This window comes from Calonectris borealis, chromosome 7 (assembly GCF_964195595.1).
Source record: "Calonectris borealis chromosome 7, bCalBor7.hap1.2, whole genome shotgun sequence".
Classification (NCBI taxonomy): domain Eukaryota; kingdom Metazoa; phylum Chordata; class Aves; order Procellariiformes; family Procellariidae; genus Calonectris; species Calonectris borealis.
The window spans coordinates 22,966,576-22,992,809 of NC_134318.1; the positions used below are offsets into that span (position 1 = coordinate 22,966,576).

Below are 26,234 nucleotides of genomic sequence, written 5' to 3' on the forward strand. Positions count from 1 at the left end.
TACTTAAGCAAAATCAGATTAAGTGATGGCAGCCGACATAATTTTAATTCCCATTTGTACCTACAAAAAGACCAATACCTCTGTCTTAAGAAAGCTGCTGAGCCGCAAACAAGTAATTGCTGGAAAAACTAGTACATTTGCCCTGTTCCTTATTCTTTTCCTTCGGCATCAAATATTGTTCCATGCTGGAGATGAAATAAAAACTACAGGCATGTTCACGGTACCTAGCGCTGCTCAGTAATGACGTGTTCTTCATACTAGGTGCAAATTTGTTCAGTAAGAATAAGCCTAGAAGTCACACACACAGAGAACTACCTTTTTACCTTATCAATGCCCAGAAGAATGATTTTGAAAATTATTTTCTGAGATCATCACACTCGAAAAACTCCAGAAGATTTAAGAAGTTGCAGGTGGACTACATGAATTGGATTTCTTTCAAGGATGAGAATTCTTCAAGTTACTTCTCTCCCTTTCAGTGATCCTCCTTTTTTTGGCCCAACTTTTGATGGCCATGCTTATCAGCTGCTACTGTTCAACTGGAATGCAGCATAGATCATTTTAATACCACAACCAAATAACTGAGGATCATGACTTTCAATTGGCTAGATGCAATGTGGAGGGGTTTCTTTTGTTTTGGTGGCTTGTTGTAAGTTTTCAATCAATCTGTTTATACTAGAACACCTCAAGCAACATAAGCTTATAAAAAGATTTCAGACACATTAAGGGAATGAAAGAGGAAAGACTTTCAGTAGGTACATTCCTCTAACATCACTTTCTGCAGTAGCTGCATGCTCATTAGAGGTGTCTCATGCAATTACTGAACTGCCTCTGTACAGTATCAGCTGGAGGGGAGAAAGGCTGCAGGTTAACATTTGCCATTTGTTGAACACCCATTTTGCCTTTGCTAGTACACCTGTAAGACTTCTGGAGGTTTATTTCAAGCACACAGTGTTGGTCACGCTATTTCTAATGAAGTTGGTGGGAATTTTCCCACCGACTTCAATAGGAACAGATATGAGCCAGTGCTTCTGGGAAAAAAAAAAATCCCCTCCCCCCCTATAACAAAGCCCAACTTTTATTTTAGGAGCATGCTGTAAGATAGGAAAAGTTATTTTGTGCATTTATAAGAGCATAAACCAGAATAAAATTTAATATTTATTTGAATTTCTTCCAGTAACAGCATTCAACATCTTAACAAACCAAATTGTGAAGTCTTAAAAAAATCTAGGATTACAAAAAAAGTTAAAATAAGCTGTTCCTTATATTTAATGGCAACAAAGGGGGAATTTTCTATTTAAAAACAAACTTGGTCATATAAACAGTATTATTTTAAGAAAATGATTAACATGATATGTAATTTTCAGAATGGATACACAGTGTATAAATACCAATCTGAATGGAACAGAGGGGTAGAACACACTACCCCCTTAAAAATCTCAAAATAGGCTTTTTGAAGAAAGGGGAGGGAGGAGGATCTTTCCAGTGAAATAACTTAGAAGATACCACGCAATGGACAAAAAAACGCAAGAGTACAGAAGACATTACATGACACCCTCATTACAACACCCCCTCAAGTCTGGTTATACAGTAAATAAAGTTAGTAAAGTGCATCTTTTAAAGACTTGTCTAGTGAAATAGCTTTTCCAAATATAAAACACAACACAAGACGTGCAGTAACAGTTAAATCATAGTGTAAGTTTTTAAGAACTAATCTTTAACTTTTCATTCACTAAAAAAGAAAAGTTTTAACTGCAGTAGTGTTCACATTATTCTTCGACAGGATGCATCCTCATGTGCTTTTGTTACTTGGCAAATCTTTAAATATGGAGCATGGCAAAATTATGCAGTTTAAGCAAGTGCTTCTCTCAATGTAATACAATTCTTCAATGGCAGAACGACCACATGCAGCACAACCACATTAGATTTTGGGAAGCTTTGGTGCACTAACGACGGGATTGGTCTCCTGCAAATACCTTCGCCCTGCACTCTTATAGTCGTAGGTGCAGGTGTGAGTCTCTGCATAGCGGTGCGTTGCACAGAAGTTGTTTCCACATCTGAAGAATCAAGAATATTAGAAGTTACAAGCTTTTAGAAGCTTTTAACTCTCTGACATGCTGGGAGCCCTTTGGCTTAATCATGTCTTATTTATTTGACATAACTTCTTGGATTCTAATCATCCTTGACTGATAACATTAACTGGTGGGGTAATCAAAGTGACATTTTTGTAACTGAATGTTGCAGTTTTGACCCAACAGTCTCTTCAGCTGAGAAGTTAAGCAAGATCATACTCCTGGAACCAGCTAGTAAGGATCAAACACACTTATAAATTAAGAATGATGGGCTTTGATTTATTTTGTTTCTTTTTAAAGACCTCACACAACATCAGTTGGTAGAATTCAGAGGACAAAACCATGGAACTAAAGTAATGGTATCAGGTGAAATCCACATAAAGGCATTTCAATTCAAAAACACCACATCATTCAGACCACCAAAACAGATGTTTAGTTCAGCCCAACTTCTGCCTGGCATAAACTCAAATTAGTCATTTGAGATTAATAAATACAGATTTAGTCAGCTGTAAAGACATCAGACAAACTATAGGGAACATGAATTCCTATATGACTGGATAAGGGTGCATCTTTCCAATATCAGTTGCAATTTCAATGAGTTAAGATTATGACTTTTGCCTTCAAACTTGACAGCTCGGCAGCTAAGACTCCTAACAGGAGAAAAGCATAGTCTGGATGTTGTATCTGATCTGAACAAGTGCTTAAAGTGGAGACTGATATTAGTATCCCGTTGCCTGATTATTTGATAAAGTTGCTTCTTGACGTTAAAACAATGACATCATTCAAAATCAGAATTCTCTTGAAATGGATTAAGCATTACTCGTCCAACTTACTGTCTCACTATTAGACTATAATCCTCTATTTATCTATCTATCTACCTATCTGGGTTCGTAATAAACACTGCAGCTGTTCCTGAGGCTTTGTGTGCCTGGTAAAAAATTTGCTTTTCTTTGGTTCTTGGTCCCGTAATCACCAGTTCTCTCATACGACTGTATTTTCTATTTGGTTCACATTCCATTCTAGTAAAAGGTCATATGGTTGCTCCTTTTGAAACTAGAACAAATGGTATCCTTGGAGATGTGCGATTTCCCCCCTTTTTCTGTGCTTCATTTTTAACCTTAAGCAAGCTGCTTATTTACTTCTAGAAGAGCTTGCAGCTATTTGCTCAGCAGGAAAGTGTGCAGTGTCCAAAACTGTTTCAAAATCAAAGACTGAAGAGTCAGTATGGAGGCAGTTCCTCACCCTGAAACTCTCCAACACAATTCCCCAATGGCAGAAATCTTGTTCATTTTGCTGTTGATTGGCATGAACCAAGATCAGCTTCAGATATAGCCCTCACAATGCAGGAGTTCCCAACCTTGACTAGCTCATGGGAAATAATACTGAGAAAAGACTATATTGTGGGAAACAATACTTTGAGAACCAAGATCAACAGAAAAAGTGGGGTTTTTTTGTTGTTTTTTTCAAAGTTTGCAGTGATCACCACCAAGCGCCAGGTCTCACTGTGTTGTCTGCAAGTCATGATTTTGGGGACCAGCACTCTGATGTTCTGCTTTTGAGATGCTCTAGATGCTCAAAGGTGATTGAAGTCTCACAAGAAACAGAACACATGTAAAATCAAAAAGTTGTCAAATACAAGTTCGTATAAATCCACAAACTGTGCAGATGTGTTGTAATAGGGCCAAATCTGAGGGAGATTTTCTGAAAAATTGTAACAAAACCATTTTTTCCTCAAGATGTTAACAATATAATTATTGTTGAGAAACTTTGCAGAACATAAATCTGTAGCAAGTTCTCCCCACACCAGTATAAAATGTCATAGTTCTTTTTTTGTAATCACGTTCTTGTATTCTGATACCTTGTATTTCTTGATTTTCCTGGAAGAACATACACCTCAACAGCAGAACAAGTACAACATTCCTGAATTTTAATTCCTGGAGTTTTGCTGAACTAAGAATTGCAACTTTTTTGAAGGTTGTCTTTTGATCTGCTACGCTTAAGGAATACCAAGCAGCATAGAAAACCTTTTGGTTAACCCAGCTATCAATTTTAAACGACAGCTGGTTATACACTCAGCCTACCTGCACTCATAGCTGGTTGCCAATCCAGTTTTCTTGCCACAAACAAAGCAATGCTTTATAATTTTCTTTTTTGCTTGAATTGAGCCATTCACAGGTGGAAGATGGGTTGCTTCGCCTGCTTTCAGAGGTAGAAAGACAGCAAAGACATTTTATTTTTACTTATTCCTGATCACAAACCAGTTAAATGTTATCTTTTGAAACCCAGATTCATTTTGCATTTCTTAGGATACTTCAGGTGGGCACCCCAAAGCCTAAACAGAGAGGAAAAAAACCCAAAAGCCAGAACAGAAAACACACCTCAAGCCTATGAACACCTTTGGAAGAGGCAGTACAATGCGAGACTTAGACCCATTATTTTTAACACCTGTTAAAAATTCACATAAGCAAGAAGTTACAGAAGAAATCAAGACACATATCTTCTAACGGTCTTCCCAAATGCAAAATGAAAACACATAATGTGATTGGGAAAGCACCGCACCCAATGGCTTTCCAAAGAATCAATTGGGCATTCAAGCATCTAGTATATTCAGCAGCTAACAACTCAAGTTTGCCAAATAAATAGTGCAACATTTTGAAATCTTGCTGGTACTTCATAATTGCAAGAAAAGTACATTATTAGATTACAGGCCTCTATTTAGCTATATGGTTTCATAAGGCACTTTGCAGATGTTTGTAAAATTTCTGTACTTAAAAAATTCCTTTACTTTGACTTTTTGCCCTGTAATTCTTGGCTGTTGCTTTATAACTGGAGAGCATGTAAAGAAAAGGCATCTTCCTTCCCTCTGTAGAAGTAAGCTCTTCATCCACAACTTGCTTATGCATGTTTACCATACGCTAGGACAGTGAAAGCGAGCAATGCATCCTCTCAAACATTCTTTCAGTGCTTCTACTGCTATATTGTCAGGATGCTCCCAAAAAGTGACCTCATGAGTTCAGAAGTATTTTTTGTCCAGCACACCTTTAATCCCAACAGTCATTTCTCAGCTAAGATACAGCAGGCTACATTCAATAGTAACACCAGGCAGTCACTACACATTGCAGTCATCGCTACCAACCACTGCTATCCCATTGCTATCTAGCATGGAAACTTCCAGGCAATGTTCGTCTGTGAAAAAGAAAGACAGCCCCCCCCGCCCCGTGGACCATACTTAAAAAGAAAAAACAATACACCTGTCCTCACATTTATGGCCCCTACAGCCATTACATGTGATTGAAGGCCTTGGATAACAAACTGAATCTGTTCTTTGGCCAGTTATACAACAGATCATTACCAGCCACCTCTCTCTCAAGAGCCTGCATGATATGACGACACCAACTTTGTCTTTCTCATGTCTGGAACCTTTTGGAAAATACACTTTTGTCTGACATAAGATACACCAGAGGAGTGTCTTCTTCATAGTTCTATCCAAGATGATAGTAGGCTTCCCCATCATGCAGATGTGGCTACCACAGTATCACCTGTTTTACCATGGAGTAGGTAAGGACAGATCTGTTATTGACTGCCAATTCAAATCTGCTATTTGAAGACCTATCTTCTAGCTCATTCTCTGTACCTAGATCTTAAAATCCTGGAATACATGCCTGCCTCTCTTCTCCTAAGGTCATACTGAAAGAAAAGAAAACCTGCAAAGTACAAGTCAAAGATGTGAAGAAGAAAAGTCAATTGTGCTGAGAATCTTTAGCTCACTGTTTTAAGAGTTTCAAAAGTACTAATCTAGACAATTCCACTCCTCCCAAGATAATTAATCGCATAAGAAATTAATATTTAGGCACAACACATCCATTTTCAATAGATGTCAAGAATTAAGCTCTCCACAGTTACCAAGACTAGGGTAGAAAGAATGATGCCCATCACAAAAAATAGAGAAAAATCTGCATGGTGTCAGTAATCTTCAGCATCCATGCCCGTATTGCTTCCTCCCCACTTTTCTTTTGCCAAATCCTTCTGGCTCAGGCTGTCGTCCTAAAGACAATGCCACTGATACATTTTGCTCTGATTTTAGTATACTTGCAAGTATTCACAGAACTGACCTTTTGGAAACTTCAGAGCAGAAAGTCATGTTTATGTCTACAGATGACATGCAGGATTCATTAAGTATTAAAAAAAGCTAGGAAAGAGTCACAGTTATGTCTACCTAACATCTGGATGACATCTGTATGTTAAAGAATTGCTTAAAATATTAAAAGTTATACCATGCTATAGATGTAATGTATGCTATGTAATAAAGCAAGGACTTTGAAAGACATATGCCTTACAAAAAAAAATTATTCTTGTCCTCTATATATGTGATATATCAGGAAAGATTAAAGAGTCACCTTCAATTATTATTTAAGTCACATTACTTACCTACTCTTTTCCCTACAGCTGCAATACTTCCATTCATTCCAAGCCCATGCGCAGACTAAAAAAAAAAATTTCCACAAGGAAATTACTAGCAGATGGAAATTAAATGAAAAGTTAGGCAGTCTGGTATCAGCTTATTTGAAATCAATGTTGTATCAATCAACGTACCTACGAAGAGTCCAAGAAGACTTCTGTACAAAAAATTAAAATTCCACAATATAAAGCCTTACTCAAAATTACTATTAAATAGTCTCCCCATACCTCACAACACACCAAAACAACAAAGTACATTAGAGATCTGAAGCTAGGCACATATGGTGCCAGTCACAGGGCAAACTTTGGAATAAATGACAACTAGTGAGCAGCAGGAGAAGTCAGATGACACTTCACACTCAGACACTCGTAATTCTATCATTACAATAACTAATAATTTTAGCTGTGAACTGAACAACTACTTTAATTTTTATGAAAAATTACTTCTAGGACCCATTTAGATAAACGGGCAGTTAAGATACCAACAGGAATTCAGAAAACAGTTTAAGACTACCAGGGATTTAAGTACACCTCGCCCTCCCCATCTGCCTTCCCTGAAAAGACACATAGACACACACATGAAAGTACAGTTTTCGTAATGCCAGTACCAGAAAAGATGGGAAAACTTCAATTTCTTTGGAAGCATTAGTACTCACTAGAATGTATTCAGCAGCTTCATTTGGAGGAGCAGTTTTCCTAAAGCTTTCTTCCTGAAAATGCTGAAGGTTTGTAGGTAGTGCAATACCAGAAGTCCGAAACTTGCCTGTCCCACAGGAACTCTGTAAACTTTCCCTGTTTGCGCTTCGGGCCAGCGAAGCCAGAAATCCTAAGTTACTTACAGAACTCACAGGTTCTTTGGATGCCTTGTTAGCCACATCTGTGATGTCCCTAGCCTCTGCTTTAGAAATTACATCAGGTCTTTTGCCAAGTGACTCTACTTTCACGCTACGGAATCTAGTAGTCCTAGAAAAAGAGGAGTCTGCTATACTACGGACTTCCAATGATCGAAGCACGTTTGGGGAGGCTGTAGATCTCAAGTTACCAGCCTCAAAGCATTTGGGTTGTGTTTGTGGTTTCAGAGAACTGTGACGTGCCATTTGCGCTGAATACCGAAGAGGTGACAAAAGCAGATTTTTCTGCGGACTTAATTCACGAGTACTGAGAAGACCAGCCCCCATTGCTGCAGTGCTCAGCACTTTGCTAATAGGTTTTCTATGCTGCTCTACAACCTTAGATTCTTCATCTCCATCAGACAGTTCAAGTTCTGGATTCATCTTTCCTATGTCATATATCTCACTACACTGTTCAGTGGTGCTTGCTTCTGTTAACAAAGCAAAAGCATCTGTTTCAGGTAGAAGTTTTTCTTCTGTTCCATATAGTTCTACATTTGTTAGATTCGGAAACAAAACAGCATCCTCCTCACTTGTTGAGGTCACATTTTCAGATGCTTTTTCTGAATTTTCAGGCAGAGATGAAACAGGAGTCAGAATACTATTTGTAGGTAGTTTTGCATTTTCTAGTTCGACACGAGATATTTTTGGTGGTAACCTGATGCTACTAACTGACTGAGACCAAGAGTTGCTCTGCCAAGTGTCATTGTCCTTAAGAAAGTCATTAGTTGTGGATGGCATTGTTCTACCTGCAGTGGCCAAAGTAGCCAATGCTGAAAGTGCGTTTTGGGAAGACTCTGAGGGATACGAATTCCCAGGAGGAGGTAGGCAGGACTGTCCAATATGGGGGAGCACTCTTAAAAAGCGGTGACGAGCAGCAGCCACTGAGCCACTAGATGGTCGAGCAACCATCGGAGGACGAGGTTTCACCTTGACAGTTTTCTTAGGCTATTAAAAAAAAACCAAAAACCACATAGAACAACAATTAGTATTTGAATTATGGTTGCATTCAAAGACCTGATTCAGATCATATTCTCAGGAATTCAGACAGTGTAAGGCCAGAATGGACCAAATAATTTTTTCTACTCCCTCATCTGTTATTAGCCAGCAAGACTTCACCCCAACATCTGAATAATAAAATCAAAGATTTTAATCAGAAAAGGCTTTTTAGTAAATAGGCCACATGTCAGAAGAATAGAAAAGGGAAGCCAGAATGCCATCAAAGTCATGCAGAAGAGCTTAGGGTCTCAAACCAGATGAACAATGAAAGAAATTGTAATATCTTCATTTTACATCTAGGTAACCTACACAGACACGAACACCAGCGTAATGTTTTATCTTCTAGGTAATCTCATTCTCATATTTATCTTTATAGGCTTTTCAGTTACAGTATTTCTAACAAAGTTTCATTTAAGAGAAACATTGATTTTTACCAGAGCAGTACTGCAAACCAACACTACTTAAAGCATTGGAAGAAAAAAAACAAAAAAAAACCCCAAAAACTCACACACCCAAAAAACCCATCCACGCAAATAAATCCAGGACCAGTAGTGAATTCTCTGAATGCAGACAGGTTGATCGAAGCAAAGCCAATGCCCCACAGCAGAACATTTATACAATAGCATTTACTTAAACAACAGATAAGAAATCATCTACCCTTGATCACTTCACTTCCCAAGACAGCAAAGTACCTGACCTGCTTTTTAGAAAAGCCAGCACTAGGAAAGTGCAAGCCATTTTACAAGAGAAAAATTGAAATCACAACTTCACCTTTTTACTCAGATTCATGTTCTCCATCTTTGCCTTGAGTAGTTTCATTTTGTTCATAGTAATTGAATTCTCAATGATCTGTTGTCCAGAAGGTGATGCCTCTGTCTCATCTTCATCATCAGCATATAAGTTATAAACTGAACCACCACTGAAAATAAAAGAAAGTTTGTGTTCACCCTCTAGTCAAGTAATTAAATTAAGTTTTCAATGTAGAGTATTCTCACAACTAGAAAGTCATATCCGTAGTTGATCTGTTGACAAAGCATTATGTAAAACTGTATGCAAAGACATTTCAAATCCATTTATTTTAGCATGTAAGCATTCCTTATTAGACGCTCAAGCAAAGTGATGATGCTGAAATCATAACATAGCCACGCTTCTGGGAAGTTGTTATACCATATACAGTTGGTTCACACTCACTATATATTTTCCCCACAGAGGGGATATCCAGTTCCACAAATGTCTCCTGAAGGTATGGCCAAAGCTGTTAACTGTGTGACTCAGACAACAAGCTGATCAGTTTTCCAATTAACCAGACACTGGCATGGAAGGAAAGTCCAAATTTCTATCCATCCTGAGGGGTGTTCTCACCATAAATGGAAATGGAGGGGTCACCCATGTGGATGTGATATTCTATTTCTCCTTTTCAAAATAAAAAAAAAAAAAATAAAAAAGGATCAGTTTAGGTTTCCAAAGAGTCTCACATTTGGAAAAAAATAAACAGATTATAATTGCTAGACCCAAGACAAAATATTTTAACTCAGCAGTCACTGGAAATTTATAGCATCACATTGCCTTTTTCCATTCTGTACTTTAACAGAATGTAAAAACACAGTGTTTAAAAGTCAGTATCTGACTTGTTTTTCCTATGAAGCATTAATCACTAACACACATCCAACATTTGACAGTGAAATGAAAGAACCATTAGGAATGTCCAATTCATTACAAATTGACGCATTTTCAACACTATATATAGTACATTTTAAAGAGTGTTTTACTTCTTCCACTAGGCTGTCAGCATCTAGAAATCATGACAATCGGGCAATTCCCCATGTTCACACAAATGTCTTGGTAGATTTAACTAAAGTTTCTATTCTCCAAAAGAGATCAAGGAAGAACTAAAGGTCATAAGAAAGTCAGTACCAAAAAAAAAAAAATTTCACTAATTAGAGCTGGTGTCTTACCTGATTCTTGGAAATATTCTGCTGCCCTTAGTCAAGAGCCAGTGTTTTTGCACTGACTCCCCAAATCCACTTCCTAAAATGTAGCAAAATTCCAAAGGCAGCACAGCTGGGAGACAGATCTTTAAGAGTAGGATGGCAGCAAATTCAAAGCAAGAGTCAGCAAAATAGCCCAGTCATTTCTTAGCAAAAATTGAACAGCTCCATATGGGGACAGTTAGCATGCATATTACATACCTCTCCTGGTAAAGATTCAACACTAAAGAATCATTTCAAAATTTTAACTCTGCAAAAACTTAAGTCACCAACTCAAAACAATTCTTTGAACTTCCCTTCCTTCAAGGTAAAGATAGAAAGAAAAGTGATGTGCCTTATGTGTTTGGTTGGTTTTTGTTTTTGGGTTTTTTTTGTTGTTTTTTGTTTGGTTGGTTTTTAATGCAAAAATAATTGTATCCTTTTTCTTGCATTTTCTGGCTAAATAGGAGCAAAACTCCCTAAAAGCAAGGAGTAACAAAACGATTTTTTGCTTTAATGTGATTGTAAAATTTTGTTCTTGACACTTTTAGCCCATTTTCTAACGAGTAAATTTCAAATTTACTTTGTCCACAGGTGTCAACATTCCTGAGATATTCCTTGTAAAATGGGTGCCTCAAAAATGATCCGTAGCTTGTTGAAACACTTTTGACACCAGTGCCTGCCAGTCCTCTACCACAACTTGAACAACTTTCTTTTAATCCAGAGACAATAATCATTTTATGTATTTACATCTTGTCAAGTTTTAACTATTAATTTAAGCACAGATAAAATAAAATGATGTGGAGAACTATAAAACAAAACCCAAACCAATGTCTCATTTCTAAATTGCAGTCACTAAATTCTGCTCCACACATAAGCAACATAAGAAAAGCTGATAAACAAGTGCCTCAAAATGCTCAGTCACCAGTATACCCACACATATAAACACATTTAACTGTCAGTGTGGAAAAGACTAGTATTCAGAGTGATTCATACCCTTCCTCTACAAAGATAAAATTAAAAGGTCTGATTTGTTTCGTCTCTCCTCCCTTTGCTACTTTTTCCATTTCCCACAAAGTCTGACCCAGCCATAATAACAAATTCAAAAATTAAGATTTCGTCCCTCACTCCCCCGCCAAATTACTGTCTGCCTTATTAGAAAAGCTAATAAATGAACTTCCATAGAAAGCACAGAGGAAGAGAAACAGCTCGAGCTGAATGTTTTCAACTCAGGTGGCTTCCAACCTAACTGGATCATTTGACCAGTGACAGCACATTTCTTAAGTATAATGTATTTGACTTTTATACATGCTGTTGTGCTTTGAAAGGCTTACCAAGATGCCTTGCAAGAGCCAAAAGATTGTAGCTTATTCCTGCGGTTTGCTACCTTTAGCCAATCTCAATTAAATTACTATTTAATCTATATAGTAGGATTACCTAATTGAGAAGTACTAAGAATTTCAGACAATTGTCCATGCTAGTTTTAAATGAAAAAAAAAAAACACAATTGTCACACACACACAAAAGAATCTGAACACATAGGCAGATACCAGGGATCCCATTATACTGAAAAAATGAAGTTCAAGCTCCTTCTGACAATTTCTTGCATCAACTCACAGTACAGCATCCATAGTCCTAGCTTTGGATTAGTTTGGATGTTCTTTGGATTTAAATGGAACAATTTGATAATAGGCAGGGTATCAGTGAGAACAGGAATTACATCTGTCTGTTCTTCTTACCAGAAGTGTATCTAGGCCAATGCAGCAGTAAAGTTCTCAATTCTTACTGATGATGGTGGTTTTTACCTATTTCAAATCTACACACAATACCATATGTGGCCATTTACTGAAAAAGAGTGCAGGGGCTGAAAGACAAGATCACAGGTCTAAAATATTTGTATCTTTCCTCCTCTTTCCCTCCAGTAACTGTGTATCAAACACTAGCTCTTTCTACTCTGTGTAACTATGTGGGAATTCAACGTTGGTATTTCATTCAGCCTGTAGTTTTTAAGTACAGATCTCTTATAAAAGTTTCTAAGAATAATATCACTCTGAACCCACTGAATCACACTGAATATGAACCCAGTACAAAGCTCTTGCTTTCACTTTGCAAACAGGAACAAGAATAATTACTTAAAACAGTGCAAGCCTTAGCCTCAGAGAAAATGCAGCTAGTCTCCAGAACAGGGTCTCCTCTCCTTACAGTTGTACAGTTAATTAAGTTCTTCAGAGAATAAAAAAAAAACCCTACCCAAAAGCTGCAGTATAAAGACAGAATCTAATAATTTTTAATAGATATTACCAATTTTGATAGCTTTAGGAAAAAGACTAGTAATCTGTTTACTATGATGTAGTAGCTTAAGTGACAGTACTTTAATTCTGTAACAGTGATTGAGACAAGTTTGGTACCTCAACAGTAGCTAATCTGAGGCCTAATTATGTCCAAAGGCTAGCTCTATTGGTAATTATTTCAGTATATTTAAAAAACAAAACAAAACAAAAAAAGCCCTCCCAAAACAAAACCAAACCCCCAAAACAAAACCAAACCCCCAAAACAAAACCAAACCCCCAAAACAAAACCAAACCCCCAAAACAAAACCAAACCCCACCGCTGTTCCTCTGAAACTTCAGACAAACTCACTCAGGATTTTGCACTGCCAATCTATTATCTTCCTGACTAATCATTTGGTCAAGTCATATCCATACGAAAAAGAAAGTTTATGCTGTGAACAGAGAAATGTTTATAAAACTAAACAAATGCCTTAAGATGGAAGAGAAAGTACTTCACAAAAGTTTTTAATAACTTTATTGCCAAATTGACTCTCCTGTGAAATGTTCTGTTTTAGAAAGGGCTGGAATGTTGAGAATTGCCTCAAGCACAAGGTCAGCTTTATGTCACTTTATTGACACACACAGTGACAGAAAACCGTCAGCATGACCACTGACCACAAAGTACTACTGTATTGTTAGGCCACCCAGTTACAACATTTTAGTAGTCCTTAGGGCACAATTCTTGCAATATTCCAGATATATTCCAAATATTCTTCTGAAAAAGTCAACAAATAAAGCTGAAAATTATACAGCATCCCCCTTTTGAAGAATCATATAAAAATTAAAACCAACTTTACCTCAAAGATTCAGATAATGGTGTTAAAGTGCCATCTCCCCGATCTACCACACGGAAGAAATTCAACTGATCTCCTTCTCGATATACTAAGAAGGTAACTTGTTTGTTGGATGGCCCTTTCTCCCAGATCTCATCTCTACCGGGATCCATGTATTCAGCCATTTCCCTGATAGGGTCTTCCACAGGAACTACAAAGAGAAAAAACAGAATAAACCCAAATTATTATTATTATTATTATTATTATTATTATTATTTTGATCACCTTCGAGAGCTTAGCTCAGTTTACAATGGGAATTCCCAACCTAAGAGATATGCTGAGTGTTTTCCAAGTGAAAATTATCAATAGGATTTCTCCATTTTCATTACTCTACAGATGATCCACATAACCAAGTTTATCATCAGACTGAACCAATGCCTGATTCTTACTAACCAGAGTTTAAAAACTATTTGTATAATGACATCACAGTATCATTTTTTCTGCAGGTGAAGAATTGCTGATTTTAAGACTTGATGATTCTATACATACAAAGATACTTGTTAAACTAAGGGTAAACAAAATGAAAAGGATGGTGCACTTGGTATGCTAAGGAAGAAAAGATGTAAAAAGATCCCTTTGTTTTTGTTAAGTATTTTTCCAATTAATTTGGAACTGAAGTCTGCTTGTCTAAAATGCTTAGCTAAGAGAAGCTGTTTACAGTCATAAGATGTTGCATGAAAACCATTATTTTTTAACTGAGTTAACACATACCTCTTCTAGTGTTAATAGGTCCACCTCGCATAGCCAGAACTAACTTCAGAGTGCAGCCTTCTGAAATGCTGTAAATAACAATAAATAATTTTTTGTAGCATTCTCTATTGCTTATGCTAACAATAATTTAGAAACATTCATTGCAATTTTATTCTATACTTACTTATAATCATTCAAACAATAGTCATCCTTCAGCTCTGTATTATTCCAAATTAAGTGCTGCTGAGAGACAGGAATACCTAAACAAAACAAACAAACAAACAAAAAAGAGTATTAAAATTGGAGCTTGGTGGGAAGGCTTTTGGGGAGTTTTGCTTTTTGAAGAATGTGGGTTAATGGAGGAGAGGCGAGAAAGAGGATCACAAGGGAAAGAAAGGAAGCAGGACGAGGACAGGCACTTGAGCCGCCTTCAGTCATGATATCCAACCTCCTAAATAGTGATTAAGAACAGAGTTAAGGTTTTTAGCAGGCTTGTGCTCACACTCGGAATTCAATCTTTTGGCTCAACAAGGTGTCTGTAGAAGTATTCAGTTGCTTCAGGCTTATTGAATACTTGTTCTTTTCCAGTCATCAGATGAGGGAGGTTTTTTTCTGTTTTCTGTACTCAGAGGTTTATGTCTACTGACAGAAAAAACAGGATAAAACTTCTAACTACAGAACTGCTGAATAATTTAATCACAGACTGATATTCTGTATTACTCACAGTAAAGACAAGGTTGCATTAAAGTAACTGGTGGCAGCTCTATTACAGGGGTGTATATGTGTTTTTATCACTGCCTGGTTTGGAACCTGAAAGTTCACAGGTACAATATAGTACCATAGCAGTTAGTCAAACTTCATACTACAAATACTTCTATTTTGTTGTGGGTATTCTTTTAGGCCATCAGAACATTTTGTTACTTATATCCAGTAATACTCATTTTCAACTCAAGTTCTAGGACAGATTTGGCTAACCTTTTTTTATTAAAAGGAAGTAAACACACTGAATATTTGCTCCTTACTAAAAATCCATATTTTACACAATGATTAACTTTGTTTCTTTTTGTCTGCATAGTCAACTCATTTAGATACAGATGTAATACACATTATAGATTACAAGCATAACCTGAGATCTTCACACATTTTTAGTAGAATGCTGCCACCTTCCAAATTTTGGATAGAGTACAAACCAGGGGAGTTATGAAAGGATGAGACATCTCGGATCACCAAAAAAAAAAGAAAAAAATTAAGGCTAATAGGAAGATGAATAGCTGTCTTTTTTGCTTTTAGAAAAAAAAAATCTTCCCTTCAGCATCAAAAAGAAGTACTGTTGTTCAATCTGTCTAGTAAAATCCAGGTAATTAAGATCTCACTGTGCATCCCTGACAAATTGTAATTAAAATGAAAATCTATAGAGGCCAAGAATTACTTTTTCAAAAAGGTCTAAACACTACTCCTCAGACTAAGAAGCAAAAGCTTTAAAGTAACCTTATCTTATACTTTTATTCATTGCATGTTCAGATACTTAAAAGGAGATGCAAGTAGTAAGTACATTACTACATTACTTGTAGTAATGCTACACAGTAAGACTTCCCAAAATACATCTGGCAAGAAGGGAACACAAAGATCAGAGTCTTCTAGGTGGTTTCCATTTCCCAAAACATCTCAGCTTCCCAAGGCTTGCAAGAATGCTTAGCAAGCTGCGGCAAAAGGTCAGTTAAGTAGCCCCTTCCTAGCTAGAGGAAGGGCACAAAGCTACCAACACCCATCACCAGCAAGGAAGAAAAGGCAACCAGATTCTGGTGAAAGTCCAAGCAGATTCAGCAGGCAAGTAGGAGACATGCTAAGTGGACATCCCCATGCAGAAGAGGGAGTGCACTTTGGAGGAACTGTCATTATTTAAGTTTTAGAGAAGATGACAATTTCCTTTTCTCACCACAGCTCACATCTAGATCTTCTCTTTTATGAACGACCAACACAACTTTACTTCACTTGGATGGCCATTTAACGTGAATCTCATATCCTCTGAAGTCCACAAGACATTTATGAGGGGAATATGTTCATATAGTAGACTAACATAATTGCTACTACACTGCCAGCTATTTAATAACTGGTTATTGGTTATATTTCAAGTCTGCAGCATAAGCAAAACAAGAACATGCTGGCAACAGCCAGCGAGTCTACAGCGAAGTTCTCTGTGTTGTTTTGCAGTCTTCTGATTACAAACAGTCATTACTGTCTGCATTTGTTATGGTTTCAGCAGCCTCCAAGGAGCAATTTCCAATTACTTTGATAAACTGAGAGAGTATTTGTCAAAAAGGCTGGCTTGCAACTGGCAGTACTGCAGTGAAACATGTTTTTGTTCGTTTAACACTGACAATGTATTTTTGATGAAATGAACAGATGAAAAGACTATACTCTTCTGTAATGGGAAACAGACAAGCGTTTATTACTAATTCCCTTCTATGCTGCTTTCTAAGAATTCTGTATTTATACATGGAAGAAATGTTATGTGCTTTATAGGTTCAGGTGCAGGAAAATATGTATCAGCTGTCCCCTTTCTGGATTATAGTACAGCTTTCTTGAGGAGACATTTGCACATGAGATCAGCACGTGAAATTGGCAACAATAATGAGAACTGCGAGATATCCATCCAGCATCCCCTCTCCCTAAGCAGCACGTGACTGTATCACTGGCCTGCTCTAAACCAAGAAGAGAGGAAAGTAGGGAAATAAGCTAAATCTCAATGCTCAAATGGAAGCGGGCTAGCCAGGTGATGCTATAGGAGGACAGAAGAGTCTGCAGACTGCCTATTGAAATGGCTGCAGATGCGCTGACAATCTGACCTACTAAAATGGGGGGAGGAGAGGCGAGAAGTAGGTACTCTCTCCCGTCTCTGAATCAGCATATCAGATATACCCTTAAGCTTCACTCCGTTACTCTTCTTCCTGGCATGCTAAGTAGGCTTACCAGAGAAACTGATGTGGTCAAGTCTGACCCAGAAAAAGAACCCTGTAGATTTCAGAACAAACTTGATTTTGCGTTGCAGGTAGAAGGTTACTATATTTAAAAACACCACAAACATTTCAAAGTCAAAGTTCAAACAGTGTGCTTAACTTTCATCCAATGTTGGAATTGCTGGACAGTTTCTTAAACATTACTTTTTGTTCCTGCTTACAGAAAGGTTGGGCTGACAGTTTTATTTTCCCCCACAAATTAGCTACGCTAGGGAAGAGGTGCAAGGGTTCACAACTTACAGGAGCAGGACCATTTTCATAACTGTCAAACCCCCCAGCTTTCATTTGCATGATAGTAAGTCACATTAGTGTAAATGGTGGTCAGTACTGACCTACTCTTTATCCTAGGGACTGACAAAGAGGAGGCTGTAACAATAGCGAGTCACCAGTAACTGAATACAGGCCCACAAAATTTCCTGACAAAGGTGACCTTATTTACACCTTCTAGATGCTGCTCTAACCATCTGATTTGGGCACAGGCTTGCATCTGCAGGACTGTTTTCCCAGCTCAGACAAGGCATAAGCTTAAAAAAAGCTTCATGAACTTCTAGTCTCTATCAGCACAGTCAACAGGCACATGACAAAACAAATAGGAGACATAGAGGAAAAGTAGTAGACAGAAGAAAAGCAAGACTGATTCTGTTAAAAACTCTACACTTGTGGAATCCACTTACTCCAGTCTGACAGAAGGATAGCTATTTTCTCTAATGCAAGTAGTAATAGATATCATTATGACATACTCTGAACTCACAGAATATTGAAAGAAATACAACATCCAGAAGTCGTCTGCTTGATATTCATCCAGTTGCTTTCACTTAAGGTGAAGCTGCTGTACATAGGCAGCAAAATAATGACAGCAAAAAGACCAAAGAAAAATAACAACTCTCGTGATGAGAGTACACATATGTACAACAACAAAATTATTGCTGCATCTGTCGTTCCCTGCCGAACACAAGCGTTCCAAATTAAGATGTACTCTGAAAGCTAGTTCTGTTTTCCCCTTTACAATAATACAAGAACAAGAGAACACCTAAATTTTCATCTAAAAAGGTAGCTGTTTCCACATACACAGATCATAAAATTCAGTTGCAAGCAGTCACTGAACAAACCATGACTGAGTTGTTTTTTTCTTATTTTAAAGCTAGCTCCGTAAATGAGGGCCTTAACACTCCATACTATAGAATGCAAATTAATTCCCGCAAGTTAGTAATAATAATACTACCACGAACACCAAATCCCAAACCCCACCTCCTCCCTTAAGACTCAATCCTATCTTACTGAACAAACATGTTTACAGGTATTATCTATGATTCTTCAACAGATGAAAGAATTAACCACTACTAGGAATACACTACCTGAATGTTTCTTCTATAAAATTCAATATAACATTTGAAGAATACTAAACTTTGTCTAGCCCAGCAGCTTCAAAGGCTTGTGCAATGGAGGAAGCAAGACAAGATCTTCTCAGTCAAAAATAAAGAAAAAAAAAAAGCAAGCTATTTCCTCTTTCCATTAAATCCTGCTATTTTCAAGTATCATTCATGTGTTAAAGCTCAGTCTTTCATGTCATCTTGAAACTCAGATACCATCCTATCCATGTCCATCAACACATGATCCTGCTTTCAAATACAAATAATCAACAACAAGTAAAACCAATGGAGTAGGTAGCACTGCTGGCAACACTATGCTATACTGCTGGCTGTGTGTATTCTAGCTTTTATCCCACTAATAGAGACAAAGGGAGCTATTTCTTCTCCAGTGCACCATTTTAAAAGGCTCAGTCAGTGAATCTGAGAGTAGGAGCAAGTCAACATTATAACAAATCTAAATTTTTTGATACCAAGTGCTTACTTTGCATGGAACATATTTGAGGACAAATGCCTGGATCTGATCCAAACACACACCAGATCTTATTTAACTTCAATTTACGAGTAGACTTGCACTGAAATTTCAGATGCATTAGAATCCACCAATGAATTTTTACCCATATTCTTTACTGACTAAAACCAACTGGAAACAGAAAGCTGGAGATCTGGAGCTCTTTCTTAGTAAGGTACCAATATCTACTACAGCTGTCTAAACAAACCCTTTTCACAACAGATCATTAAACAGGCACTAAGAATGACAAACAGTATCAGAAGTATACAGAATCCCTAACATGCCATCCATATTATCCTTATTACAGTGCAGACAGTCTACAGCTATTGATATTCCAGTTGCTGACAAAGATCTGTTCGTCTTGACTTAGTTTTATTATTAGCCTCTTACAATTAGAGGCATTGGTGACTTGAACAAATTTGTTAACTTCTGATACGATTCTCAATTTTGTTCTTGGAGATCTCTCATTTGCCCCAAACTTGTCTTTTTGTATGCTTACATACCATCATTCTCAACACCCAAATGAGTCTATGGAGACAACACACATACTAGGGACCCTATATAGTCTCCCAGCAGTGTAGGAGGCATTCTCCAGCCAGAAGTGCAGCTTAAATGAGAGAGGTTCACACCCCATGTTGACACAATAAAATAACAAAAAGTGAAAAACAGCAGCAGAAACAGGAACAGATGTAAGCTTTCTGCTTCTCATGCTAAATCACAACAGCAAAATTACTTTAGGATTTTCACTCCACCTGGGTAATTCATTGCTTGAACTTGTGCACTATAATAAGAACTTTGTCACTGAAAAGTTGTTAATTATTTTTTACACGCAATAGCAACCCCAAATGCAACATAAAATTAATTTGTCATGTGTGACCGTCCCCTTCACACATGGCCAATCAATCTGATTTCACTCTGCCTCCCATAAATCTTATTAATCAGGACATTACAGATATTTTAACTCTGTTCTGGAGTATCAAGGTATTTCAACTGACTTCTAACAATTCAACAGAGAGCACCAGTGAATTCTTATCTTCCACGTTTTAATGAAATTTACTTATTAATAGTTAAGTTTATAAGCCATTAATTACCTTATCATCCTATGAACTACAACATGTGGACAAAATTCTGAATAAGCAATATTATAACTTTATTACTGAGCTGTTCTAATAAGAAATTATGATACTTTTGTAAGCTAGGCACACCCAGCCTACAATAATAAGCTGTAGGTATAATTCAATATGTCTATTTGCAATCTCCCACTTTGGACTACAAAAAATTCAAATTCCTCTTCATGCATCCTTTAAAGCTCACTCCTTCATCTATAGTGTCCAGATAGCCTGCCTTCTCCTGTACTCTATTGCCTATGCTCCCTTTTAATTCACTCTTAGTTAGCATTCTATCACGTATCGGCTTGCATCTCTCCTATGCTATATTCAATCATAGAGAAGAAAAACCCTTTCCTTTTCTTGTTTCACCTCTAGCCTCCAGGAGCATCTCAACACATTCTCTGACTTGTGATTAATTATGGCCCTGTCCACAGGAAACAAAAGCATATCCACATAGCTGCATTAATGTAGCTACTGTCCTGGTTTCGGCTGGGATAGAGTTAATTTTCTTCATAGTATGCTATATTTGGGATTTAGTATGAGAATAATGTTGATAGCACACTGATGTTTTAGTTGTTGCTACATAGTGTTTACATAGGGAAGGACTTCTCACCTTCCCATGCTCTGCCAGGTGCACAAGAAGCTGGGAGGGGACAGAGCCGGGACAGCTGACTCAACTGACCAAAGGGATATTCCATACCGTCATGACGTCATGCTCAGCATACAAAGCTTGGGGAAGAAGAAGGAAGGGGGGGGACGTTTGGAGTGAAGGCATTTGTCTTCCCAAGTAACCGCTATGCATGGTGAAGCCCTGCTTTCCTGGAGATGGCTGAACACCTGCCTGCCGATGGGAAGGAGTGAATGAATTCCTTGATTTGCTTTGCTTGTCTGCATGGCTTTTGCTTTACCTATTAAACTGTCTTTATCTGAACCCACGAGTTTTCTCACTTTTACCCTTCCGATTCTCTCCCCCATCCCACCGCAGGGGAGTGAGCGAGCGGCTGTGTAGGGCTTAGTTGCCGGCTGGGGTTAAACCACGACAGCTACACTGATGTAAACTCTAGTTATTTGCATGGTGAAGCTTCTACTAAGCGACCTTACTAGCAAAAATTCACCCCTATTGTTGCAATGCTTCCGTGTTTTAAAACTTGTGCCAGCTACTTTTTTTCTGTCCATTAGCACAGATTTCCATAAGAGGGGGAGAGTGTCTCAGATTCAAGTCTAAAGCATCATATTACATCTCCCAGAAGGTCGGTTCCACACAGACAGAAGCATGAAAAACATGTACAGGTACACTAGAGAAAGAGAGGATCCCTTTTCTTAAAATTGGCAACTCCAGTACTCTCAGCTTGTGCAGCTACACAGTTCTTTAACTCCTCCAAAGTGAGAAAGAAGATGCAATGCTGCAAAGTAGCCAAACTATTTGTACATACGTATTTCAAATCACATTCTTTCATGTAGGATCATTCTCATCGTAGAGGGAAAGGGGTGAGAGAGGACTAACCTACATCTTTTCTCCTTGCATTAGCACCAGAACTGGCCTCATAACTTAAAGAAGGTTTTCACTTTGCAAGATGTGCCAAGTTCATCACTTTAAGACAAAGTATTGCTCAGCCAGTTTTGCACCAGCAAAAGATCACTCACCTAAACAAAATTCAATTCAGTAACTTCAAGCTGTCTTTGGGGTTTGCCCGCACTGCAGCTGCTCTTGTGACTGCAGTGTCATAAACAAACCATAAACTGACTAACCTAAGAAGCAACAGCCATAGCACCTAGTTTAAAGTATGCTCAGACAGCTGCAATATAGACATACTGCAAGACTCAAGTTTATAACCTTGCTAGTTAACAACTTGTGTCAGAGAATCCTTTCAACACCAAAAATACTATATCCCATACAATACCAAAACAATTAATGATTTACCATAGTCTTTTAAGATTTTTTTTAATAATGACATACAAAAAGAAAAGAGCAAAAATACCAATTCCAGTGAAGCCTAAACCATGAACTGATAGAAAAAGGAAAGAACAGAAAAAAAACCCAATTCCAATTAAACCTAAGCCATAAACCGAGTGCCTAGCTTATACATATTACTGAACAAGTAATTTAAATTAACTGGTTTGATTTTAGCAATTATAATTTGTAAAACAAGACTTCCTCTAAAGCAATAAAGTTTATGCTGAAATAAGAGAGAATAGTACCTTCCAGTCTTTGAATTTTAGCTTTCACAGAAATAACTGTTTCAAAGGGGGAAACTCGCAGTTCAAAGCATGTTCCTGTGAGTGTTTCAATGAAGAGCTCCATAGTTTCGTAAAAAGGAAGCTTGTAGTGAAACGGTCCCATATTATCTTCATTGAAAAAAGGAGGTTCTTTCTTGTTGGCCATTACAAAGGATTTACAACTTCTCTGCAAGAAGATCTGTCAGGGAACTACATTCCACTTCTAGCCAAGTCAGCTTTGAGGACAGGTGTGGTGCACTGCTGTTCATGTTTGGGATTTTTCACCTATAAAGGAAACAAGCATAATTCTAACAACATCTGAACATAGCCGTTAAAGACAGTTTCAATTTACTCTTGACAAACAATAAAATAGCTATTAAGAAGCAGTAAAATAGTACCTAGGTCGTGCAACAGATAACCACAAACGATATTAGTAACATCATAGTTTCAGGACTCTAGTTTCAGTCAGCATTCCAGGTCCTACCTACTACCTTTTTATGTTTATTTTGTTTTCACGAGTGACATGACAACTCGACCTGCGATATTAACGCCCAGAGCCTCCTGACAAGGGCTGAGCCCTCAGTACGGTCGGAGCTGGAGAAAAACTCGAGAGACATAAAAACGCGGACTCGTCCGGGCTCGGGGAAGGCAGAGGGGAAGACGGCAGCTTTGCTCCCTCGGCAGCACCGCTCTCCCACCGGCCCGGCCCAGCCCCCGCCCCAGTGCGGCCCCCCGCACCGGGGCGGCAGGCCGGACCCAGGCCAGCCGAGCAGAGCGCCCGCAAACAAAGGAGCGAGAGCAGCTCCCCACCCCCCACCGCCACCGCGCCTCGGGGCGGCCTCACACCCCGGGTAAGGCGCGGGGCCCCGCCGCCCGTGCCAGCCGTGCCCCCAGCCCACCCTCGGGGGGAACCTCCCACCCTTCCCTCCAGGGACGCACCTCACGCCGGCGGGGCCGGGGGAGGGAAAGGGTTAGAGTCCTGCCCCTCTCCCCCCGCCCCGGTCGGCGCCCCCGCCGCAGGACCCCCGAGGGAGCAGCACCCCTGAGGGCCCGCGGACCGCCGAGCCGCTCCGCGACGGGAGGAGGGAGGGTGGGGTCTCATCTCACCTGCCGCCGCCGGGCCCGCTCGGGGGGAGACGAGGCTCCGCTCCCCCCGTGCAGCCCCGCCCGCCGCGCCTCACAGGAGCTCGCCAGCCCCGGTGGGCCTCACAGAGCGGGCGGGGGAGCCGCCGCCGCGGGAGAGCTGTACGACCCGGGAGCCGCCCGCGCCGCCGCTCGCTCCCCGGCAGCCTCCGCGCCTACCTAGCCTTTATGACATCCCCGCCAGTCGTCCTCCTATGGGCCAATGCGTCGCCCGTTCTCATGCAGCTCGCCCAATCAGCTCCTTCGAGGGGCGGTGCTCCCGGCGCCCCCTCAGGGGCGGGTGTCCGCCGGGCCGCGGCGCGCTGCTCTCGCTTGTTGTGGTCGTTAAGACGTGGGGTGGCAGAGCGTGCGCGGGGAAGGACCCGGATGCAGCGCCCCCACCCCGGACAACGGCGGCCGCGTGACAGCCGCGGTGGCTCCTGGGACATGTAGTCTACCTGGGGCGGGGCTGATGGCGGCCGCGTGGACTCCCGCCTCCGGCGCGGGACCAGGTAGGGAAGGGCAGCGCTGAGGGGGCGGCGGCTCCAGCGGCTCGCCCCGATCCGAGCGCTGCATGCGCACCGTTGGTCTTTGCTGAGGGAAGACGTGCAAAAGCATCATTTATACTTCAAACTCAACCTGAGGGGCCGCCCACGGAGCGCTAATGCGTACTAGCGCGGCGCTGGGCGCAAGAGCCTGTGCCGGCCTCCCCAGTGTCCTCGCCCGGAACGCGGGCCTGGGCCAGCTCGGACCGCTGGCAGGGAGACGAGGCCTTGGGCACCTTTACTCAAGGTCAGCGCTCGACTCTGCTCCCACTTCAACGTAAGGCGGCCAGGCTGGTCGCCAGGAGCACTGCTTCCCTCGGACGATCACAGTCTTCCAGCAAAATACTAGAGAAAACAAGCTTAGCTTATTAGGAGGTGCTAATTACATTAACCACTCTACTTTCCATTAAGGCTTTAAATTATGCAAGACCTACCCTGACTCTAGCAGTTAGGTTTCAGGCCCAGTTAAAACACTCGGAACAAATCCTGTGGTTTTTCACATGCAGGTAGCTCTGACAAGGAGCACTGAGCAAGTCGGGGTGCGGCAACACCGAGTCTCCAGCCCTGCCCTTCCCAGAAAATGCAGCCACGGTTTATCAAATTTGCAAAAAGAGACACACCAAGCCAGAACTCAGTTAAAAAAGCCACTGTTCAGACCAAGCCCTCCCAAAAGCGAAATGCCTAGACCAGGATTTGCAGTCTGTTAGCGGGAGTTAATTGAGGACCACACATTTTAATAGGGGGAAGAGACTCTCCCTGTGCCAGTTTAGAAAGACTAGGGGGAAGAAAAGATTTTGATCTATGTCATGGTGCAAGTTTCTATCCAGAGCTTTTCTCTACTGAGCTTTCACATTAAAGTTGAAGAAACACTTTAACACAGGAGCTTTTTTTTCTTCTACTCCAACAGCTTTTGGCCCCCAGGGTTCTTGGCTTGTGAACAGCACTTCTTGCAATGCTAACAGAAGTTATTAATGTGAAGGGCCAAGAAGAAAGGAGGATGTGGAAAAGAAATAGAAGAATTCACCATCTTTTTCCTCTCTCCCCCAGCATGTCTTTGAAGCCCTTCTAAGCACAGGAGAAAGGAGTAAAGAAGCAGTCCAAATCATGTATGAGGCATATGCAGCAGATGTAATGCCTATAAATAAAGTGCAAGTGCTCTCACTGTAGACACCCATTTGCAAATAGCTCCCACATTCGTCTCCAAGCTGCTACTCCCAACTTACCCCCCACTTAACATGAATAATGAATAATGCCAGGCCCACCTATGGCGCAAATCAATACATGCTTCTCCTTTATCCCTTCCGGCCTTCCCTTCTGCTTTACCCTCATTAGTGCTAGATGCTTCGGCTGTAGTATTTACCGTGCCTGATAAAAGTAAATCCAACTTGAGAAACAAGAGACTGAAGCAGATGTTTCAGAACAAGGGCTTCAGTGAAAGTGGGAATTGCTCTCAAAGAAGTCCTCTGGGCACATGCTTTAAATTCACAGAGAGCAGAACAGTCTTAATGAGAGTTGAAGATACAGTAGTACATCACTATCATAAAAACAGCACATCTAGTTTTAAAGTTAGAGTTGCAGGCAGTAACTGGTAAAATAAGAGAAACATTTGATACTTCTGCATTTATGCATTTGCTCTGCTTGTATGCATGCAGGAGAGCAAGTGTGTACCATTGGGCATCAAGTATGGTTAATGTCATCAGTTCCAGAAGGGCAATCTAGAAAATACAGGAAGCAAGAAAGTTAAGCCAAATGCAATGGACAGTTAAAGGGATTCCACAAAATAGCGACCTCCTGTAAACAGCCTACAATGTGTTTCAGATGAGAAAGGAAAGCAGACGGTAAGCCTTTGGGCACAAGCGAGTCTCTGCACTAAGGTATGCACATAGGCTTGTTAACCTGGAAGTGACCAAGCATGCTCAGTACAGATGGACTTCTTGGAAAGTGTTATTTGCAAAACCTTGGCAAATCCAGGCAGGTGAAAAAATCTCATTTAGTGGCTTACAACTTGAACAGAAGACAATGTTAGGTTTCTGTTGTTTTCATGGAGCAGTAGGTGCTCATTTGTAACACACTCTTTCTGGCAGAGAAGTTTTAACCATTGTTATTTTTA

General features: G+C 39.8%; 3 protein-coding genes across 5 annotated transcripts in view; all 3 read right to left on the reverse strand.

Annotated features, from left to right (window-relative positions):
* Positions 1 to 7,303, reverse strand: part of MARCHF8 (membrane associated ring-CH-type finger 8) — a 119,595-nt gene extending 112,292 nt beyond the window's left edge. Inside the window, exon 1 of the mRNA XM_075154588.1 lies at positions 7,184 to 7,303. The gene's annotated coding sequence lies outside the window, so the exon portion shown is untranslated. The remainder of the gene's footprint in view (positions 1 to 7,183) is intronic.
* ZFAND4 (zinc finger AN1-type containing 4) lies at positions 1,143 to 22,667 on the reverse strand. Of its 2 annotated transcripts, none has more exons than XM_075154576.1 (9): positions 22,440 to 22,667; positions 14,421 to 14,496; positions 14,258 to 14,325; positions 13,511 to 13,697; positions 9,188 to 9,335; positions 7,184 to 8,365; positions 6,498 to 6,552; positions 4,151 to 4,265; positions 1,143 to 2,054 (listed from the first exon to the last, which is right to left on the reverse strand). In XM_075154576.1, the coding sequence occupies exons 1-9, from the start codon at positions 22,621 to 22,623 to the stop codon at positions 1,919 to 1,921; spliced, it is 2,151 nt and encodes a 716-aa protein (XP_075010677.1). In that variant the 5' UTR covers positions 22,624 to 22,667; the 3' UTR covers positions 1,143 to 1,918. The 2 variants fall into 2 exon arrangements, with proteins under 2 accessions (XP_075010677.1, XP_075010676.1); XM_075154575.1 differs by having other exon boundaries at positions 4,151 to 4,268.
* WASHC2C (WASH complex subunit 2C) overlaps positions 22,654 to 26,234 on the reverse strand; it is a 41,469-nt gene continuing 37,888 nt past the window's right edge. Inside the window, exon 33 of one of the 2 annotated variants that reach the window (XR_012674295.1) lies at positions 22,654 to 22,742. The gene's annotated coding sequence lies outside the window, so the exon portion shown is untranslated. Of the gene's footprint in view, positions 22,743 to 25,506; positions 25,840 to 26,234 lie in introns of those variants that run through there. The other variant, XR_012674294.1, reaches the window with a different exon arrangement.